Here is a 22,539-nt window from a genome sequence, read left to right as displayed (position 1 = left end):
AAAAGTGAGATCTTTTATAGAGGTGATCATTTTTTTCTCTTTTTGTCCTCAACGTTTCACTCAGAGAGGTAGATGACTGTGATGGATTTTCCAGATACGGTTTTTTTTTCCTGAAGAACTCACCACTTTTGCATATGGGAATGCTAGGGAGCTGAAGAGGAGACAAGAGGCCAAGGCCTGAACTATCAAGTGGGTGGGGAAGGAGGTAGCCCAGGCGCTGCACTAGTGTAAGAGGTGAGGTGGAGCCTCCTGAATGTACACGGTGTGGGTGGATGCCATCAGCACAGCTGGCTTTGTCCTCAGACGTGCTGGAGGCTGGGCTCCTGCCTCTGCCTCCCACTAACCTGTTTAGCACAGGAGACATTATTTCGCCACATCTGTGTCCTGAGTTTTAATCTCTGAAATGTAAATAACAGTAATGAGTCTTCCATGGAGTTTTTGTGCAGATTAATTGAGTCAGTTTCTGCAAAATACCTAGTATTTTGCCTACAACTCAGCACGTATTAAATGAGGTTGTTGTCGACTTTTGAATGCAGAGGATGTGACTTAGAACCACACCTATGCCCCCTGGTACCTGCCATCCACAGGTAAGGCCCACCTTACAGATGGGGAAGGCCGAGAAGTACAGACTTGCCAAGCAGGCTCTGGGGCATCAGGCTTCGTTCCCTTCACTAGGCGCAGCTCACCTTGTGCCCGTGGAACGCCCCTTTATTAACACAGCACAGGCGCATCCCACGAGTGTGCAACACTGAGCGGCGTGCAGCGGTCATCTCTAGGCACGAACCTCCACTTTTCAGGAATTGTTTGCTTGTTTATCACCGGGGTAAGGTGCTGCACAGAGTTCACTTCCTTTGTTCCTCAGTCACAGTGCAGCTGCCAAATCCAGAGACAATTCAAAAGCGGTTTCTGGTCACTCCTCATCATCACAGGCTACCTCTGCTTTTTAAGCTCTTGTTTTCTCCATTTGTAGGGCCACGATACAACTGCGGCTGCAATAAACTGGTCCTTATACCTTTTGGGTTCTAACCCAGAAGTCCAGAAAAAAGTGGACCATGAGTTGGATGACGTCTTTGGTATGTTTGGCCCCTTCCGTGGTATATTGTGGTACCAAGTCCACTGCAGAGATGCCACTGTGTTTACAACAATGAGCAGGAACACTTCCTTGTGGGATCCTTTCCAGTACCATCCTCTTTGCAAGGCCTCGTCCATTCACTCACAGGCCTCTGCCAGTCACCTGGCAAGTGACTGCACTGGGCTGGATGCTGGGGTGCACAGATGCGTGCTGCCGTTCTCAAGGTTAGATGCTGGGGTACACAGATGCGTGCTGCTATCCTCGAGGTTAAAAGTTGGAGTGCACAGATGCGTGCTGCCGTTCTCAAGGTTAGATGCTGGGGTGCACAGATGCGTGCTGCTATCCTTGAGGTTAAAAGTTGGGGTGCACAGATGCGTGCTGCCATCCTCGAGGTTAGATGCTGGGGTGCACAGATGCGTGCTGCCATTCTCGAGGTTAGATGCTGAGGTGCACAGATGCATGCTGCTGTCCTCTAGGTTAGAGGCTGGGGTGCACAGATGTGTGCTGCCATTCTTGAGGTTAGATGCTGGGGTGCACAGATGCGTGCTGCTATCCTCGAGGTTAGAAGTTGGGGTGCACAGATGTGTGCTGCCATCCTCGAGGTTAGATGCTGGGGTACACAGAAGCATGCTGCTATTCTCGAGGTTAGATGCTGGGGTGCACAGATGCGTGCTGCCATCCTTGAGGTTAGAGGCTGGGGTGCACAGATGCGTGCTGCTGTCCTCAAGGTTAGATATTGGGGTGCACAGATGCATGCTGCCATCCTCGAGGTTAGATGCTGGGGTGCACAGATGCGTGCTGCCATTCTCGAGGTTAGATGCTGGGGTGCACAGATGCGTGCTGCCATTCTCGAGGTTAGATGCTGGGGAGCACAGATGCGTGCTGCCATTCTCGAGGTTAGATGCTGGGGTGCACAGATGCGTGCTGCCATCCTCAAGGGCCTCACTGCTTCCAAGGAGAAACAGAAACATACATGAAGCGTCATGGGCTGTGCATTTGAGTGAAGAAGGTGCTATTTGGGAGAATGGAGTAGCTGGTCAAACTATTCAGAAAGGTACAGGAAAGCCGATTTAGAGAGGATTGCATCTGACCTGTATAAATAAAGGAGAGAAAAGATGGATAAAGCTACCAGGAGTGAAACTTCTGTTCTAAGTCAAGCAGGAGGAGAAGCGTCCTGCTGGATGCCAGTAGGGAGGTCCAGGGCCCCGGGCTTGCTCCTCTGCTCCCTGCCAGTCCTGCTCTCTTGGCTTTTGTCTTCTTGATTGGTGTTCCAACTATCACGTTCATTTTCAAGGCAGGAAGGCAGGGAGGTGGGGGTGCTGGGTGTGTTGGTGTCCTGTGGCTCCTGTGACAAATTCACAGATGGGGAGGTTCCCAGCAGCAGATGCCTGTTCCCTCACAGTTCTGGACCCCCAAGTCAAAGATCAGTGTCGCTGAGCCTACATCACCGTGTGGGCAGGACTGTGCTCCTTCCGGAGAAGAAAATCCACCCTTTGTCACTTCAGCCTCTCCTGGCTGACAGCCGCATCACGGACATCTCTGCCAGTTTCTGCATCACCTTCTCTTCTTCTGGGTGTGTGTGTGCACGCATGTGCATGCATGTGTGGTGTGGTGTGTGTGTGTGTGCTTGTGTCTTTCTCTCACAAGCATACTTGTGATGGCATTCAGAGCCCACCTGAATAATCGCCCCACTGTAAGATCTTTAATTTAAATCTGCCAAGAGTTCCTTACTTCCAAATGGGGTAACGTTTACAGACTGCAGGGTTTAGGACCTAATATTTGGGGGCCCATTATCAGTCTGCCCCAAAGAGACTTCCGTCAATTTTATCCTTTTTAAAAATCACATGTTCCCCAATAACTGCAAGGTGAAAAGGAATAAAGTTGTGTTAGCCAAGCGACGAGGAGAATCTGATGCGGTTTCACAGCGAGAGGCGGGAAGGAAAACTGAAGGAATGCGGCTGGAGAGAGAAGGCCTTCCAGAAAGAGAAGTGGATGAGCAGGGGCACTGAAGTGGAAGGGTTTCTGGTTCGGAGGGCAACAGTGGAGGGTGAGAGACAGTGAAAACTCGTCTCATTACGGAGATGAGGACGGACAAGCAGCTTTGTATGCAGACTGTACAGGGACCGGAATTTCACATTAAGAGGCAAGCTTTTATTTTGCAGAATGGACGCCATCGAAACCTGTTGGCGACATTTTTGTCATTTTATTTTTTTCACATGGATTTTAATTTTGCTTAGATTTCCTCGAGTGGGTAAATGTGGTCTTCGAAGAGCTCACAGGTTCTTTAGGAATAGGTTCCAATCTTGTGTATCCCCTACAACGTTTAGCTGATTGCCAGCTTCGCAAATGCTCCGTGGTCCTGCAGAATTAGTGGCACACTCATCGTTTCTAGAGTCTGTGTTCTGTGCATCTCGTATTTTCTGCTTACTGTGCCGCCCTTTTCCTTCTACTCCCAATCCTGGTAGAATTTTTGAGCAACTAATCTTTGTGTACTGAGTTGCAAGTATTAATTCCTTATGTTATTTTCTTTTTACTGAGGTAAATGTCACATAACATAAAATCCATCATTTTAAAGTGTACATTTCAGTGACATTTGGTACCTTCGCCATATTGTACGATAGTCACGTCTACATAATTCCAGAACATTTTCAGTTAAAAGGAAACTCAGTATCATCAACCAGTCACTCTTCATTCGTCCTTCCCCTGGCCCTGGCAGCCTCTAATGTACTTTTTGTCTCTATGGATTTACCTATTCCAAGTACTTCCTATTCATGGATTTGCATAATATGTGAACTTTTGTGTCTGTTTATTTTTATTTATTTATTTTTTTTTTTTTTGAGACGGAGTTTCGCTCTTGTTACCCAGGCTGGAGTGCAATGGCGCGATCTCAGCTCACCGAAAACTCCGCCTCCTGGGTTCAGGCAATTCTCCTGCCTCAGCCTCCTGAGTAGCTGGGATTACAGGCACGCGCCACCGTGCCCAGCTAATTTTTTGTATTTTTAGTAGAGACGGGGTTTCACCATGTTGACCAGGATGCTCTCGATCTCTTGACCTCATGATCCACCCGCCTCGGCCTCCCAAAGTGCTGGGATTACAGGCGTGAGCCACTGCGCCCGGCCCGTGTCTGTTTATTTTACTTGGCACATTGTCTCATTTTATTTTCATTTTACATAATATTAGAAATTCTGCTTTAGCTGTGGGTATTTCCCATGCCATGATCCACGTGTTCTTCTTTGGTGGGTATTTGATGGGTATTTAGCATCCTGTGTGTTGGTCCACGTGTTATTCTTTGATGTCTGCACCCCAGGCCCACACCACAATTTCAGGTCATCTTATCCACTTGCTTTCATCAGGGAATTCTCTCCGTCCTGCTACCATAGAAGACCTGAAGAAACTTCGGTATCTGGAATGTGTTATTAAGGAGACCCTTCGCCTTTTTCCTTCTGTTCCCTTATTTGCCCGTAGTCTTAGTGAAGATTGTGAAGTGGGTAAGTATGCTATAGCTAAGTAGAAGGGAGAGGGAAATTTTTAAATGTCTGTCCTGCTCCCATCTCATGACGTATTGACTACTTCTTGACAGCGGGTTACCGAGTTCTGAAAGGCACGGAGGCCGTCATCATTCCATATGCGTTGCACCGAGATCCAAGATACTTCCCCAATCCCGAGGAGTTCCAGCCCGAGCGGTTCTTCCCTGAGAATGCCAAAGGGCGCCATCCATACGCCTATGTGCCCTTCTCTGCTGGACCCAGGAACTGTATAGGTTTGTATGCATCTGCATTGTTTGACTTTCAGACCCACGTGATAGTAGGTTTCTTACAGAGATTCCTTTGAGATGTGATGTGACATTGCCCGTATGCAACAGTCTTAACAAAATAGCTGGTTTCTTTTTTTCCTCACTTACTGGCTCTGTAATTTTAAAATATCATTGTCAAAAGGTATATTAGTACATTAGCTTGCATGGGCTTCCATAGCAAAATAACATAGACCGGGTGTGAGAAATTTATTTCTCACAGTTCTGGGGCGGGAAGTATGAGATCGAGGTGCTTCTGAGGCCCATCTCTGTGGCTGGGAGATGCCATCTTCTCCCCATGTCTTCACTCGGTCTTTTCTCTGTGTGGGACTGTGTCCTGATATCTCCTGTCAGACTGCACTAGGGCCCACCCCAGTGACCTTATTCATACTTAATGACTTTTTAAAATGACCTGCCTCCAAATACAGTCATATTCTAAGGTATGGGTGGTTAAGACTTCAACATATGAATTTGGAGAGAGACACAATTACCCGTAACATAAAACATAATCAGTTTCATGGTGGAGTTCTGAAATGCTGTTGATTTTTAATTACAGCAGGATATAATTTACTGTGGTAAAAACTTCATGTGATTACTTGTGGCTAACCTAATCTTTGTGTGTACTGCTTTTAAGAATTTCATTTTGCAGATCAAAACAGAAAATGCTTGCCTATGGCCGGCTGAAGTGTTTAAGCAAAGCGAATGCGCGGCGTCGCCCTGCATTTTAAACCATTTTGGTTTTAGCATCTTTAGCATCTTATTTATGTAAATGCAGACATTAGTAAAGTGAGGTCAGATTGAAATGGGTGAATCTGAAGCTTTTTGGTGAATCCATAGTGGATTAAAGACACTAAGACACAATCTAGAGTAGTGAGTCTCAAGCCTGAATGAGCTCAGGATTTATCTGGAGCACAAACTCCCCGGCCTTCCCAGCTACTGAGACAGGCACGGTGGGAGTAGGAGGGACACTCGCGACTCTTCATTTGTAACAAGTGTCCCAAGTCATTCTGATTCTCCTTCTGCCTGTGTGAACATATAAAAAGGGTTGCTTCCTGTGGCAGAAGCCCTTGTTTCTCACATTTGGGATCAGTCTATAACCAAAGTGATGATATTTACATTAATTTGAAGGTCAAAAGTTTGCTATGATGGAGGAAAAGACCATTCTTTCATGCATCCTGAGGCGCTTTTGGGTAGAATCCAACCAGAAAAGAGAAGAACTTGGTCTAGAAGGACAGTTGATTCTTCGTCCAAGTAACGGCATCTGGATAAAGCTGAAGAAGAGGAACACAGACGGACCCTAACTATGTCATTGGGTTGTGCCTTTATCATGACAAAGGTCTTTCTTTTAAGAGGTCTTTGGCATTTACAATTTATAGATCGTGAGTTCAATATGCTTGAATCCCCTAGACCTAATTTTTCCTTGTTCCAGGGATCTTGACATCAAGCCTAACCAAGAATTTTGAGTTTGGTATTTTCCTTTTTTTGAGACTGAGGCTTGCTCTGTCACCCAGGCTGGAGTGCAATGGCGCAATCTTGGCTCACTACAACCTCTGTCTCCCTGGTTCAAGCAATTCTCCTGCCTCAGCCTCCAAAGTAGCTGGGACTACAGGTGCCCACCAGCACACCCAGCTAACTTTTTTTGTATTTTTTAATAGAAACAGGGTTTCACCATGTTGGCCAGACTGGTCTCGAACTCCTGACTTCAGGTGATCCACCCGCCTCAGCCTCCCAAAGTTCTGGGATTACAGGCCTGAGGCACCATGCCCAGAATACCTTTAGAATTTATTAAAGGTATTCAGGTTGACTCGGGAACACACACACATGCACGTACACACACAATATAATTTGAAAAGAGTGAGTAATTAAGTATTCTGACTTAGGCTTTTAGGTTTTAAAATTATGTTAGTGGCATCAGTGATGACAAGAATAATTGTAGTACTTTCCAGATTTTATCACACAGAGCAGATTGTTTACAAGTTGATTTATAGGTTCTCTACAGTTTCTCGTTTGTGCACGTGTAGTCTTTAATTCCTCATAGAATCACAATCACCTTTATCTTTCATATTATTGGAAGAGATTCATCTTCAGAATCTCCAATTTTTCACAGTGCCTCACAGGGTTAATCATGCCTTTTGGAGTTATAAGGGCCTTAGAACTTACCCAGTTATGCTCCTTTATATGATAGTAAGGGGATGGAATTAAGACAGTAAGTTTCTGCCCAGAGTCATGCTGCCAGCTGGTGACACAGCTGGAAATACGTAGAGATCTATACTCTGAATCTCCCCGTCGCATACCCATATGCCTTCTACAACGTGCCGTAGCTCTGTGGAACTCAGGGGATGATCAGATGTGTCACTAGAACATGGGTCTTCCGCTTCCGATGTAGGCATTGCTCTGGGATTCTTCCTTAAAGGAAAAAGGAAGCCATTCATCTCCATTTACTAACCAGTAATATCTCACTTAGTGTGGGGCTAGACCCTTAGTTAATTCAGCCCGGCACACCACACTTATCAAGCTGATAACTGACACAGATTCCCTGAATTCTAATTTGATAGACAATACATCTGCCTACTCCATGATTTCTTAAAACTTCATTTAATAATTTAAACAAGATTGGTTTGGTTTTGTTTTCAATTTTTATTCATTCTTCGTAGAATCACAGTTACCTTTATATATTATATATTATTGGCAGAGATTCCTCCGTAATCTCCGGCGTCTCAGTGTCTCACAGGTTTGATCAATGGCTTTGGAACTGGAAGGACCTTAGAACTTCCGTGATTATGCTCCCAATAGGCAATAGCAGATAGAACTGTGCGATCCAGAAGGGAGGATATGTATTTTTCACTGGGTAGCAAAAGAAGTTACAGAACCGAAGCCATTTGGCAAGCCCTCAGCCTGGGCCATTCAGGGCAGGGGAAGCCTCAGCCACTGCACCCCTTAACTAACCCAGAGAGCCACAGTGCGTACCACCCAGGTCCTAAACTGATGAGAAAAGTCAAGGAAGGAGGGGATACAATTGGAAATATTCTCATCAAATGGTTGATCTCATTATCTAAAAATGGGTGTATTAGAAAATTTCCTTCCAAGACGATTTTGGATAATAAAAGTTGTATTCATGTAACTTGGTATCATCTCTCAATGTTCTGCACTTACCTTTATCTCTTACATGTGTTTAGTGACCCTCCGTAACACAGGACATTATATTTAAAGTGAAACCTTGCTTAATGTTACCTTTTGGCCTGAGAGCCTCATTCAGCTCTAGAATTATTGTTACTCTTATTTTAATCAGTAAGTCATTTAAGCTATGACAGTAGGAACTGACAAATTCTTTCATGTGCTGCAATATTGAAATGTGGATGCTGCCTTGTTTTATAAGATGATCAAGTTCCCATGACCTGTCTGTCTTCTGTTTGAAAGACATGTCTCAAGAAAAATACATTGTATTTTAGATGCAGGTGCTGCATTTTATTCTAAGAAATGGTATCAATTCTAAACATAGAAAACTGTTAAAAGATAAATCAGTGGGTGGCTGATTCCTAATGGGTAATGAAAGAAATGGCACTGTTGCCGGGCATGGTGGCTCACGCCTGTAATCCCAGCACTTTGGGAGGCTGAGGTGGGTGGATCACGAGGTCAAGAGATCGAGACCATCCTGGTCAACATGTGAAACCCCATCTCTACTAAAAATACAAAAAATTAGCTGGGCATGATGGCGCGTGCCTGTAATCCCAGCTACTCAGGAGGCGGAGGCAGGAGAATTACGTGAACCCAGGAGGCGGAGGTTGTGGTGAGCTGAGATCGCGCCATTGCACTCCAGCCTGGGTAACAAGAGCGAAACTCCATCTCAAAAAAAAAAAAAAAAAAAGAAATAGCACTGTTGAGTTGATGTCATCAGTGACTCTTAGATTTTCTAACCAAAGGTTTCTGTGCTGTTGTCACACACTGATTGTGAATTTCTCTGACTGAAAAATCAACTAGAAGAAGTAGAATCACCAGAACATTTTGCTCGGCTGAAGGCACAAAGTAATGTCAGTTACTGGGAATCGGCAAAAAACCACAGGCATCGCTGGCCCCAGGGATTTAGAGTCCAGAAACCTCTCCAGGTGATGGCCTGTTGACTGGGGCCCTGTGCATTGTCACAGACAGCTGGGGAATGTCAGTTTCTGGACCAAATGACCCAATAAGAGATGGCGGTCAAAAAGATCATTTTTATCTGGAATGTGTCTGGAAGATCGAAATGTTTTTCCTTCCAGCATCTAATCCCCGACATTAAAAAATTTTAGTCTGCCCAGGCACCCTGGTTTTCTAGGAGCAGCACTCTTATTTTTGAAATCGTCCTACAATAAATTTACCCTCTTCTGCTCTCCGCATCTTTTTCCTTCCCCAGTACACACACTGTAAATATGCGGCTTCGATTGGAGCTGCCGTGTTCTCAGACGATCCCACTTTCTCAACCTCAAGAGGGGGTTACATTTGAGTTCTCCCCATGAGTTTTTGCAGCTGCAATTGAAGAAGAGATACAGTTCATCTCTTGTGGTGCAAACTCCAATCAGCAGTAGATCAATCAGCAGTAGAACCTCTGGAGCAGCTGCTGGGTGATGGACAGAGAAGAAGCAGACAGAAGAAATGGACAGAATCCTGGAGGAGTCGGAGTCCCACGTGCCAGGTGATGCTGAGGCTCACTGCACGTCTTCCCTGCCCACTGTTCCGTGGGTCCACCCTCCTTGGGACCCAAGAACCAGCATATTGCCCTTTGCTCACATGGATTGTCTTTCATTTATGACCAAAAGTGACTTAGTGTGTGTCAGGCCGGCTGCAGGCTGAAGAAAGGGCTCTCATTCTCTGGATATGATCTTAGGTCTCCACCCTGTTTTCTTTGTGCTGCTCAGTAATTCTCTAGATTGGATTAACAGCACAGATGCAATACCATTTGAGAAAATGCAGTTCTGTCTTTTCTAGATAGTAGGAAAGCTAAAGTTACACGCATCATTTTAGAATGCAGCTAGGCTTAACCTAACACAGCAGTCTGGTTTTTCGGTTCTGGCTTGATGACTCTCTGGGCTAATTAGTCATTTTTCTCCTTCTCTACTTAAACCAGATTCATTTTCCTGCTGGCTAGCTGTATGCCAGATTTCAGGGATACATCTCTCATCTCTAATTACTAAAATGAACTGGCTGGATTCTTTCCTCAGTTTCTTGTCTGGAAATTCACCAAATGGTTATTTCCTCAGGCCGAAATTCAGTTTCAGAATCAACTCCAGCCTTTAGCTGTTTATCTTGTTCTCTTTATCCCAGTAGAGAAATTTTTGGCACGTTCCTTCTCCTTCCATGATTCTCTCTCCTCTTTACGCATCATGTTCTTTCTGTTGGGGTTTGCATTTATTGATCTCTGCCTTTCCTGATACTATTCAATCTTTTTCACAGAAATAAAGCCTATACTAAAACGCAGATTCCTATATAAGAAGTTGTAATAACGTTTTTCCTTCAATAAGGGACATATGAACGGTGTAGATCTTATCGGGAAGAAAAATTATCACACGATTTAGACATGCCTGTCTTATTTTTTAGATGTTTTCAGTTTACTTTTAGTAAACAAACTGCCATATATAGTTTTAAAATATGTGTTTTAGCTGAATAGCAAAAAAAAACCCAACAATATATATGTGTGTATATATATATATATATATATATGGACACAGAAGTGTCTATTGGGCATTCCCAGGAAGGGGAGTAACCTTTTTTTCCTTTTTTCTTTCTTTCCTTCTTTTCTTTCCATATTCTACCTTTAAGCTTTGCCTCCTTGCTTGCTCCAATGAAGCCCACGTTTTAAGTTTTATGCTATGGAAATACAGTAAATTAAGACATTTATTTTTTGAGCCAGGGTCTCACTCTGTCACCCAGCCTGGAGTGCAGCCTGCTGTCACGGCTCATAGCAACCTCCACCTCCTGGGCTCAAGGGATGCTCCCACCTCCGTCGCCTGAGTTGCTAGAACTACAGGTGCAGGCCACCACACCTGGCTAATTTTTGTGTTTTTTTTTTTTTTTTTTTTCTGTAGAGATGGGGTTTTGCCATGTTTCCCAGACTAAATTAAGACATTTAAATCACTCAGGCACAACTCATTTTATCATGTTGCCACATCTTCCTAGGAGGGGTTGTGCTTCGGTCGTTTCAGCTGTCTGCACCTTAACTGTGACAATTGTCAGTAACGCTGGGTGTTGTTGCCAGTGCCGGCTGGTTGTTTCCAAAAGCAATGCTGTTTTGGAAAGGCAAGGACTGCAGTGTGTCATATGATACAGTTGGACAGAACCTCAAGAGGACATCTGCTCCCACCAAAGGGCATTCAGCAGAACGAGGACCGATCAGAATTCCTCCAACAATCATTTTCAGTGTCATCTAAAACTAGCAGTTAATAGTTTCCATGTGTGACTGTGACTCTCCTGCGAGAATGAGATGGTCTGCAACTGTGGGTAAAGGAAACTTCCTGTTCTCAGTCTCTTGTTTTTAAAAAATATTTCATTCCTTGTTCGTGTGCTTATTTATCATTTCGTTCTTTCATTCATAAAAGTCTGCCAGGTACTACTCAGGGAACTGAGGAAAGACAGCAAACAAGCCCAGTCCTCCCAGCAAGGTGTTACAGACAGAGGACATCAGAAAAACAACAGAAATGGTCAAGGAGGTAACAGAACGGCAGGGGGTGAGAAGCACTGAGCAGAAAGACAAAGAATAGTAAGGAGACGGGAGGTGGAAGAGATGGAAGGTCCTTTTCAGATGAGCTGCTTGCGGGAGGATGGCATCCGGAAAAGATGATGTTTGCAGGAGGTGGAAGAGATGGAAGGTCCTTTTCAGATGAGATGCTTGCGAGAGGATGGCATCCGGAAAAGATGATGTTTGCAGGAGGTGGAAGAGATGGAAGGTCCTTTTCAGATGAGCTGCTTGCGGGAGGATGGCATCCTGAAAAGATGATGTTTGCAGGAGGTGGAAGAGATGGAAGGTCCTTTTCAGATGAGATGCTTGCGAGAGGATGGCATCCGGAAAAGATGATGTTTGCAGGAGGTGGAAGAGATGGAAGGTCCTTTTCAGATGATGTTTGCAGGAGGTGGAAGAGATGGAAGGTCCTTTTCAGATGAGCTGCTTGCGAGAGGATGGCATCCAGAAAAGATGATGTTTGAGCACTGGTGTGACTGAAGCGAGTCACGTGGGAATCTAGGACAAGGGGAGGTGGAGAGTCATCCTGGAAAGTGTCTCAGGGGAGGCTCTGGAGAAAAGCCCTCTTTGAAGCACATGCAATTTTTTGGAATAGTCAGTGCTTTGGGATTGTAGAAGTGAAGTCGCCATGTTCTTTTTGGCTTTTGTCCCCATGGCCCACCTGAAAGCCGGCACTGGAGCACTTCCCTGCTGCCAGTCCCTCTCACACTCTGAACCTCTCTGACTTCTCATGCTGACAGCAAAGGAGAACTCTGCCTCTAATGGGCTCGTAGGATGGGAGTCAGCCCACCCTGATCGTCTCCATTTTGATTAGCACAAAGTCAGCTGCTTAGTAATCTCAACCCCATCAGCAGAATTGCTTTTCTCATGTAACGTAATCGTGGGAAGATGTGATATCTCATTTTGTTCACTGTCCCCAGGATTTGAGTGGAAGATTTGGGAGAACATTTTAGAATTCTACCTACCATGCCTCTTTTCAGCTTAATTCTGATTTGGTTCACCTGGATCTACAGAGGTTTTTAAGGTTTTTTTTAAATTTTTTTAGACAGAGTTTTGCTCTTGTCACCCAGGCTGGAGTGCAATGGCCTGATCCTGGCTCACCACAACCTCCACTTCCCAAGTTTAAATGCTTCTTCTGTCTCAGCCTCCTGAGTAGCTGGGATTTCAGGTGCATGCCATCATGCCCAGCTAATTTTGTATTTTTAGTAAACAAGGGGTTTCTCCATGTTGGCCAAGCTGGTCATGAACTCCCAACCTCAGGTTATCCACCTGCCTCAGCCTCCCAAAGTGCTGGGATTACAGGCGTGAGCCACCACGCCCAGCTGGTTTTTTAGTTTTACGTATTACTAGAATGTAACATGTTTCACTGTGAGAAAACTTCAAACTAAACACAGAAGCACATTTAAATAGGTTAAAAGTCTGTAATCTCACCTTTTAGGGAAATAAATCCCCAAGGGTTTCCACTGTGATTTGAAGGCAGGGCACTTTTGTCCCACTTGTCCTTTTTTCTGCTGAGCCTGGTAGCAGATGAAATCTCAAATTTGAATTGTTTCATATTGCACACAGTAGACAGTGCTGTTGCCTGCTGCTGTACCATTCGATATCCTAAATCTACAAGACAGCACAACATGCATATTTAAAATACGCATTTTACTTCATTCTCGCCAGAAAATATTTTATTGGCAACATTGTCCTACATTTCTAATAAATACAGTTTTGCATTCCAGTAATATACATAAAATATTTACTCAAGAATAAACTCCCCAAAGGTCTAACTTACTGATCAAGATGATATACTGTAATTTCAAGGAACAGAAAACAAAGATTTAGTGGGCAAGTCATTATGGTCCTTAAATATTTTAAAAGCAGAAAAAAGAGAAAAAATTATTTTGTGTGGGTCTAGTACGTAAATCTAGTACTGAAGGGTAGACATTGTAAGGAGGCATATTTCAGTATACAGGGAGTTTTTTCTTAAAAATAAAATTAAAATAGAGCTCCCTGAGTTGGAGCAGGCTGCTTGGAAAACCGGTTTCTCTTCAGTCGAAGTATTTTAGCAGGAAAGTTTAAAGTCTATGTCAGAAGTGCTGTCCGGAAGGTTTCAGCCAACCTTATCTGTAGAGTCAGTAAATCTTCTTGCCTTTGGAGGCCATGCTGCTTCTGTAGCAACTTAGCTCCACCATTGTAAGGTGAAAGCAGCCATAGATAGTAAGTGAATGAATGGCCATGGCTGTGTGTCAATAAAACTTTATTCACAAAACAAGTAGAAAGCCAAATGTGGTTGGTCTGTGAACTGTGGTTTGTCAAGCCTGATATATTGCATTTCCTGAACTGAATGGGAATAGGACCTAAACATCAACCCAGTCCTTCCAAATCTAAGATTTCGGTGTGACATGATATCCCTCTAGGAGGAGCTAGCCATACCCATTCGTTACTCACTGTGCCTCCAAGCAAGTCTAATCAAGTTCAGTTAGACGAGGTTTCAACTGCGTGCCACCAAATAACTGGGAATGTTATGAGCACTTTTAAAAATGGAAACCTGTGCATAAACTGTGTGACCCTAAAATGAAATCAGGCTCTTTTTGAGTACAGCATTTTTCTAACTTTTTTGATATATCATTTACAAATAAAAATTATGCATATGTCTACTCTGTACCACGCAGTGTTTTGATATACGTGTAGACTGTGAAATGATTACCACAGTCAGGCTAATTAACATGTCCATTGTTTTTCATAGTTGTCATTTGTGCCTGTGTGCACATAAAATCTATTCTCTAGCGAAGGTCATTTATATGATACAGTGTTATGACCTATAGTCACCGTGTTTGTATTAGGCTTCTCTAGAAAGACAGAACTAATAGGGCAGGTGTACATAGAAAGGGAGTTTAATTAAGCAGTATTGACTCACAGGATCACAAGGTGAAACCCCACAATAGTTTGTCTGCTGGCTGAGGAGCAAGGAAGCCAGTCCAAGTCTCAAAACCTCACAAGAAGGAAAGTGGACAGTGCAGCCTTGGGTCTGTGGTCGAAGGTCCAAGAGCCCCTGGCAAAGCACTGGTGTAAATCCAAGAGTCCAAAAGCTGAGGAACCTGGAGTCCGATGTTCCAGGGCAGGAAGCATCCAGCACAGGAGAAAGATGGAGGCCAGAAGACTGCCAGTCTAGTCCTTCCACGTTCTTCTTCCTGCTCTTATCCTAGCCCTGCTGGCAGCTAGATGTTGCCCAACCAGACCGGGGGGGGGGTCTGCCTTTCCCAGTCAACTGACTCCAGTGTTAATCTCCTTTGGCAACCCCCACAGACACATCCCGGAACAAGACTTTGCATCCTTCAATCCAGTCAGGTTGACACTCAGAATTAACCAACATGAGTCCACTCCTTGTCTATTTGAACCCATACACATCTCCTGAAATCATATATGATCTTCAAATAAAGACAATAATAAGGTATAATTAAAGATAATTTCACCTAACGTAATACAGCTATCCTCTGTACAACCAGAAATGCACCAATCCCCAATTCAAATGCTATTGCATAAAGTTAACATTTAAATGCTGATATAAAGCAAATACATCTTACGTTACATGATAAAGGAAAAAGGCAATAAAATGAAGATATTTTCTTAGTACAAGTGTATACATGCACAAACATATTCTTAACAAAATAAGGAGGAGATATATTGATTACAGTCCTCCTTTCTGCAACTGGTCTCATGGGCGCAGCTGGGGCTGATGACTACCTTCCACTATCCATTCTTCATTCCTTTTGCCTTCAGCAAGCAGCTCAGCAGGCTGTGGCTTTTTACCTGGTGGAGTGACCCAAACCTTCATTCCTAAGGGATCTGGGCTGTATGGAGTGCCGCCTGGATTGGGCTGTTAGAGTTTCCCATTGACCTTAATCACAGGGCATGGTAATACTAAGAAGGGATCTCCTGTATTTCTCACATCCTCTTCCTTACCTTCATTGTGGAGTGATAGAATAACTTCATCTTGATAGTCCAGGTCAATCGCTCCAGCCAACACTCTAACTCCCTTCTTAGCCTGTTGATTTAGAGGTACAAGGAGCCCAAAGTGGCCAGGTGACAATCTTAACTTCCAGTCTAGTGGAATCCTTGTGTCTTCCAGTGGCAGCATTTTTTCCTCTGGAACTAAGACCTTTAGGCAAGCAGAAAGTAATGTCTTGGGAACAGGAAGCAGAAATTTTGCTAGTGGGTCACTATGGGTGATGGTGGATGGTGCCACTTTCACTTCCACCCCTTGATTTCTGGACCTGTGAATCCTGGCTATGGGTGAAACAGTACCATACACTGGATGCTGATTCGGAGCATACACAGCCTTCTGGAGAATTTTGCCCCAGCCCTGCAAAGTATTGTCACCTAGTTGGCATTGTAATTGTGACTTCAAAATGCCATTCCACCATTCTAGCAGTATAGCTGCTTCAGGACGATGGGAAGCAATGTTGTACATTAGATCCTCCAACTTATTCACACTGCATAATCGAAACTTTGGACCCTTTGACCAAAATCACCCCGTAGACTGCACTCCCGATACTCTGGCTACCACTATTCTACTCTCTGTTACTATGACTCCGACTTTTTTAGATTCCATATGTAGGTACAAGTGCACCTCTTCTGATGACCACACAATCTTTATCCTTCGTTTTGTTAATGTGGTATAACACCTGTATTGAGTTGCAGATGTTGAGCCATCCTTGCATCCCAGGCTCAGTTGATCACGATTCTTTTAACGTGTTGTTGAATTTAGCCTGGGTAATATTTCCTTTGGGATTTTTGGACCTGTGTTCCTCAGGAATATTGATCTATAATTTTAATTTTGTTTTCTTGTGATGTTCTTCTTTGGCTCTGCTATCAAAGTAATGCTGGCCTCATTCAATGAGATTAGAAACGTTTCCTCGTTTTCTTTTCTTTTTTTTTTTTTTTTGAGACGGAGTTTCGCTCTCGTTACCCAGGCCGGAGTGCAATGGCGTGATCTCGCTCACTGCAACCTCTGCCTCCTGGATTCAGGCAATTCTCCTGCCTCAGCCTCCTGAGTAGCTGGGATTACAGGCACGCGCCACCACGCCCAGCTAATTTTTTGTATTTTTAGTAGAGACGGGGTTTCATCATGTTGACCAGGATGGTCTTGATCTCTTGACCTCGTGATCCACCTGCCTCGGCCTCCCAAAGTGCTGGGATTACAGGCGTGAGCCACCGCGCCCGGCTCCTTGTTTTCAATTATTTAAAAGTTTGAGAAAGATTGGTGGTGGTAGTTCTTCTTCAAATGTTTGTAGACTTCACCAGTGGAGACACTGGGTCCTAAGCTTTTCTTAGCTGAGAGTTTTTATTCTGATTTAATCTCCTTACTCATCATTGGCCTGCTCAGATTTTCTGTTTCTCCCTGATTCAGTCCAGTAGGTTGTATGTTCCTAGGAATTTTTCCTTTCTTCTATGTTATCTAATTTGTTGATATCTTGTTTTTCATAGTAGTCTCATGATATTCTGTATTTCTGTGGTATCCATTGTTATGTTTCCTTCTTCATTTATAATTGTATTTCTTTGAGCTTTTTTTTCTTTTTCTCCTAGTCTAAAGATTTCTTGATTTATCTTTTTAAAAACAACAACAGTGTCATTGACCTTTTCTGTTGTTTTTCTACTCTCTATTTCATTTATCTCTGCTGTGACCTTTATTATTTTCTTTCTTCCTCTGGCTTAGGGCTTAGTATTTTTTCTTTCTTATTGCTTCAGGTATAAAGTTAGGATATTTGAGATCTTTCTGTTTTCTTAAGGTAGGCGTTTATCACTATCAGCTTCAGGTATAAAGTTAGGATATTTGAGATCTTTCTGTTTTCTTAAGGTAGGCGTTTATCACTATCAGCTCCCTTCTTAGAACCGCTTTTGCTGCATTCCATGAATTTTCAGTCCCATAAATTTTGTTTCTATTTTTATTTTTCTCAAGATAGTTTTTGATTTTCCTTTTGATTTTTCTTCTTTGACTCATTGGTTGATCAGGAGTGTGTTGATTTTCATGTATTTGTGAATTTTCCGGTTTTCCTTCTGTTATTGAGTTTTACTTTTATGCCATTATGTTTGGAAAAGATACTTATTTCAGTCTTCTTAAATTTATTAAGATGTGTTTCATGGCCTAATATATGACCTATCCTGGAGAATGTTCTGTGTGCGCTTACAAAGAATGTGTATTTTGCTGCTTTTGGAAGGATGTTCTGCATGTGTCTGTTAGGTCTATTGACTTTCAGTGTTTTGAAATCCACAGTTTCCTTGTTGATTTTCTGACATTGCTATTTATTTCTCCATTAGTTATGTTAATATTTGCTTTATAGGTTTTGATGCATTGACATTGGGTATATATGTATTTACAGTTTTTATAGCCTCTGGATGAATTGACCCTTTTATCATTATCTAATGACCTTCTCTGTCTCACATGACAGCATTTGACTTAAACTCTGTCTCATCTGTTATAAGGACAGCCAACTCTGCTTTCTTTTGGTTATCATTTGAGTGGAATCTCCTTTTCCATCCCTTCACTTCCCGCTTATGTCTGTCCTTAAGGCTAAAGTGAGTCTCTTACAGACAGCATACAGTTAGATCTTGTTTTTAATGTACTTATCCACTGTCTTTTGATTGGATAATTTAATACATTTACATCTAAAGTAATTCTTGGTAGGTAAAGGTTTTCCACTATCACGTTGTTAATTGTTTTCTGATTGTGTGTAGCTCCTTTGTTGCTTCTTTTTATCTCACTGTCTTCCTTTGTGATTCAATGGCTTTTTTGGAGCAATTTGCATTGCTTCCTTTCTCTTTATGTTTAGTGTATCTGCCACAACTTCTTCTTTGTGGTCATCATGAGGTTTACATAGAATATTTCAAAGCTATAGCGTCTATTTTAAGCTGATAACTTCAGCTGCATTTAAAAACACTGTATTTTAACTTTTCCTCCTTCCACATTTGATTATTCCTGGCATAGTTTACATCTTGTAAATGTTGTGTATTCATTAACAAATTATTGTGGTTATGGTATTTTCTAATACTTTTGTTTTTTAACTTTTAGACCAGAGTTAAAAGTGATTGCTTTACAATTATAGTATTAGAGTATGCTGAACTTGACTAAGAGCACCTTTAACAGAGTTTTATTCTTTCATACACTTTTTGTTAGTTCGTGCCCTTTTGTTTAAACTTGAGAGTTCCCTTTAGCATTTTTTTGTGGCAGATTTAATGGTGATGAAGTCCCACAGCTTTTATTTGTCTGGTGATATAATTTGGCTCTGTGCCCCCACCCAAATCTCATCTCAAATTGCAATCCCCATGTGCCAAAGGAGGGTAGATGACTGGATCACGGGGATGTCTTCCCCATTATGTTCTTATGATAGTGAGGATGTTCTCATGAGATTTGATGGTTTAAAAGTGGCAGTTAACCCTGTGCACAGGGTCTCTCTCTCTCTCTCTCTCTCTCTCTCTCTCTCTCTCTGTTCTACAGCCTTGTGAAGAAGGTAACTGCTTTCCTTTCACCTTCCACCATAATTGGAAGTTTTCTGAGGTCTCCCCAGCTGTGAGGAACTGTGAGTCAATTAGACCTCTTTTGTTTATAAATTACCCAGTCTCAGGTAATATCTTTTAGCAGTGTAATAATGAACAATACATATAATTGGTACTGGCAGAGTGAGGTACTGCTATAAAGATAACCTGAAAATGTGAAGGAAACCTTGAAACTGGGTAACAGGCAGAGGTTGGAATGGTTTGGAGGGCTCAGAAGAAGATAAGAAAATGTGGGAAAGTTTGAAACTTCCTAGAGACTTGTTGAATGGTTTTGACCAAAATGCTGATAGTCATATTGACAATGAAGTCCAGGCTGAGGTGGCCTCAAATGGTGATGAGAAACAATTGGGAACTGGAGCAAAGGTCTTTCTTGCTATGCTTTAGCAGAGACTGGCAGCATTTTTCTCTGCCCCAAAGATCTATAGAACTTTGAACTTGAGAGAGGTGATTTAGGGCATCTGGCAGAAGAAATTTCTAAGCAGAAAAGCATTCAAGCTATAACCTGGCTTTTTCTGAAAGCATACAGTCATATGCATTCACAAAGAGATGATATGAAATGGGAACTTATAGTTAAAAGGGAAGCAGTGCATAAAAGTTTGGAAAATGTGTAGCCTAATCATGTGGTAGAAAAGAAAAACCCATTTTCTGGGGAGAAATTCAAGCCGGATACAGAAATTTACTTAAGTAACCAGGAGCAAAACGTTAATTGCCAAACAATGGGGAAAATGTCTCCAGGGCATTTAAGAGATCTTCAAGGCAGCCCCTCCCATTACAAGCCCAGAGGCCTAGGAGAAAAAAATGGTTTCCTAGGCTGAGCCCAGGGTCCCACTGCTCTGTGCAGCCCTGGGACTTGGTGCCCTGTTCCCCAGCCACTCCAGCTCCAGCTGTGGCTAACAGGGGCCATAGCTCAGGCTGTTGCTTCAAGGGTGCAAGTACCAAGCCTTGGTGGCTTCCACGTGCTCTTGGGCCTGGAGTACACAGTAAGCAAGAGTTAAGCTTTGAGACCCTCCATGTCGATTTCACAGGAGGTATGGAAACACCTGGTTGTCCGGGCAGAAGTCTGCTGCAGGGGCTGCGTCCCTGTGAAATGTGGGGTTAAAGCCCACACACAGAGTCCCCACTGGGGTACTGCCCAGTGGAACTGTGAAAAAAGTGCCCCCATCTTTCAGACCCCAGAATGGCAGATTCACTGACCACTTTCATCAAATGCCTGGAAAAGGTGCAGGCACTCAGTGCCAGTCCACGAAAGCAGCCGTAGGGGCTGTACTCTGCAGAGCCACAAGGACAAAGCTGCCCAAGGCCTTGACAGCTCACCCCTTGCATTGGCACGCCCTGGATGTGAGACAGAGACTCAAAGGAGATTATTTTGGAGATTTAAAATCTAATGACCTCCCTGCTAGGTCTTGCACTTGCATGAGGTCTGTGATCCCTTTATTTTGGCCAATTTCTTCCCATTGGATTGGGAACTTTTATCCAATTTCTGTAACCCCATTGTATTTTGGAAGTAACTTTTTTTTTTATTTTAAAGGCTCATAGAGGGAAGGGACTTGCCTTGTCTCAGATGAAACTTTGGACTTGGACTTTTGGGTTAATGTGAAATGAGTTAAGACTTTGAAGGACTGTTGGAAAGGCATGAATGGTTTTGAAATGTGAAAAGGACATGAGATTTGGCAGAGGCCAGGGGCAGGCAGAATGATAGGTTAGGCTCTGTACTCCCACCCAAATCTCGTCTTGAATTGTAATCCTCACATGTTGAAGGCGGGGCATGGTGGGAGGTGATGGGATCATGGAGGTGGTTTCCCCTGTGCTGTGATGTCATGATAGTGAGAGATTTGAAAGTGGCAGTTTTCCCTGGACATACAAACACACACTCTCTCTCCTACCACCTTGTGAAGAAGGTGTCTTCTTCCCCTTTGCCTTCCTTCATGATTGTAAGTTTCCTGAGGCCTCCCCAGTCATGGTAACTGTGAGTCAGCTAAATCTGTTTTGTTTATAAATTACCCAGTCTCAGGTAATATCTTTAGAGCAGTGTGAAAATGGACTAATAATCTGGGAAATTCTTTTTCTCTCCTTCCTTTCTGAAGGACAGCTTTGCCTGGTATTATATTCTTGGTTGTCAGGTTTTGTACTTTCAGTACGTTGAATATAACATCCCACTCCCTCCTGGCCTATGTGACTTCTGCTGAGAAATCCACTGATAAACTTAGGAAGCTTCCCTTGTATGTGAAGAATTGTTTTACTTTTGCTGCTTTGAAAACTCTCTCCTTGTGATGGTGAGGATCTTTGTATATTTAATCTATTTGGAGTTCTTTTGGGCTTCATAAATCTGGATGTTTATTTCTTTTATGTCTCCAAGTTTGGGGAGCTTTATGTTCTTATTTTTTAAATAAGTTTTCTGCAACTTTCTTTTCCTCTGCTTCTTCTGGGCCTTTTATAATGCATGTTGGTTTTCCTGATGGTGTCCTGTAAGTTTTGTCAGCTTTCTGCAATCTTTTTCATTCCTTTTATTACTCTGACTGGGTAATTTCAAATGACCTGTATCTGGGCTTGCTGATTCTTTCTCCTACTTGATCAAGTCTGCTGCTGAAGCTGTTTGTAAAATTTTTCAGTTCTGTCATTGTGTTCTTCAGCTCCAGAATTTCTGTTTGGTTCTTTTTTATGGTTCCTGTTTTTTTTTGTTGAACTTCTGATTTTGCCCATGTATTGTTTTCCTAATTTCATTTCCTGTCTATCTACATTGTTTTGTAGTTTATTGAGGTTTCCTAAGACAATTAGTTTTAAACTCTTTGTCATGCAGTATAGATCTCCATTTCTTTAGGGTCACCTCCTGCTGCTTTACTTTCTTCCTTTGATGGTTTCTTGTTTCCTGATTATTTGTGATCAGTGTTGCCTTGCATTGAAGTAGGCACCTATTTCAGTCTCTACATACCAGCTTAAGCAGAGAAAGCCATTCACTGGTCATACTGACCAGAGATTGTGGGTGGCTGTCTGTTGGGGTCTACGCACAAGATTTCTGCTGGAGTTCTAAGCTGGGCAGGGCTGGATTCTGGCTTCAGTGTGGTGGTCTGTAGTCTGTGCGCCAGGACTGGCTTAAAGCATGGATCCTCAGGGGCTGATTTGGCCCTGAAATGAGCATTAAGCCTGAGTCTGCAGAGGCCGGCCTAACATGGGGATCACCTGGCACCTGAATTCATGAGGATAGGCCTGTTTCTGAGTTTATTTAGGCTGTCCTGGCACCAAAGTCCACTAGGGTGAGCCCAGCATCTGAGTCCACATGGCCCAGCATGCAACTGAGATCTCTGGAGACTGACCTCATGCTGGATTTGCAGGGAATGGCCTGGATTCTAAGCCCATGGGTACCAACTTGAATCCTTGGGCTGCTGGGGTTGATATGGAGGTTAGAGTCTTGGGGGCCAGGCTAGAGTTGGA

At 43.2% G+C, this 22,539-nt stretch overlaps 1 protein-coding gene across 3 annotated transcripts in view; it reads left to right on the top strand.

Moving 5' to 3' along the window:
- Nucleotides 1–14,220, top strand: part of CYP4V2 (cytochrome P450 family 4 subfamily V member 2) — a 28,373-nt gene extending 14,153 nt beyond the window's left edge. Inside the window, exons 8-11 of one of the 3 annotated variants that reach the window (XM_035292473.3) lie at nucleotides 971–1,073; nucleotides 4,426–4,560; nucleotides 4,653–4,832; nucleotides 11,429–14,220. In XM_035292473.3, coding sequence (XP_035148364.3) covers nucleotides 971–1,073; nucleotides 4,426–4,560; nucleotides 4,653–4,832; nucleotides 11,429–11,571 — 561 coding nt within the window. In that variant the 3' untranslated portion in view covers nucleotides 11,572–14,220. Of the gene's footprint in view, nucleotides 1–970; nucleotides 1,074–4,425; nucleotides 4,561–4,652; nucleotides 4,833–5,990; nucleotides 8,315–10,652 lie in introns of those variants that run through there. The other 2 variants (XM_035292475.3, XM_035292472.3) reach the window with 2 other exon arrangements.
- The last annotated feature ends 8,319 nt before the right edge of the window (nucleotides 14,221–22,539 follow it).

The sequence above is a fragment of the Callithrix jacchus genome, chromosome 3 (assembly GCF_049354715.1).
Source record: "Callithrix jacchus isolate 240 chromosome 3, calJac240_pri, whole genome shotgun sequence".
Taxonomy (NCBI): domain Eukaryota; kingdom Metazoa; phylum Chordata; class Mammalia; order Primates; family Cebidae; genus Callithrix; species Callithrix jacchus.
This window is presented reverse-complemented; position numbering and strand designations above follow the sequence as displayed.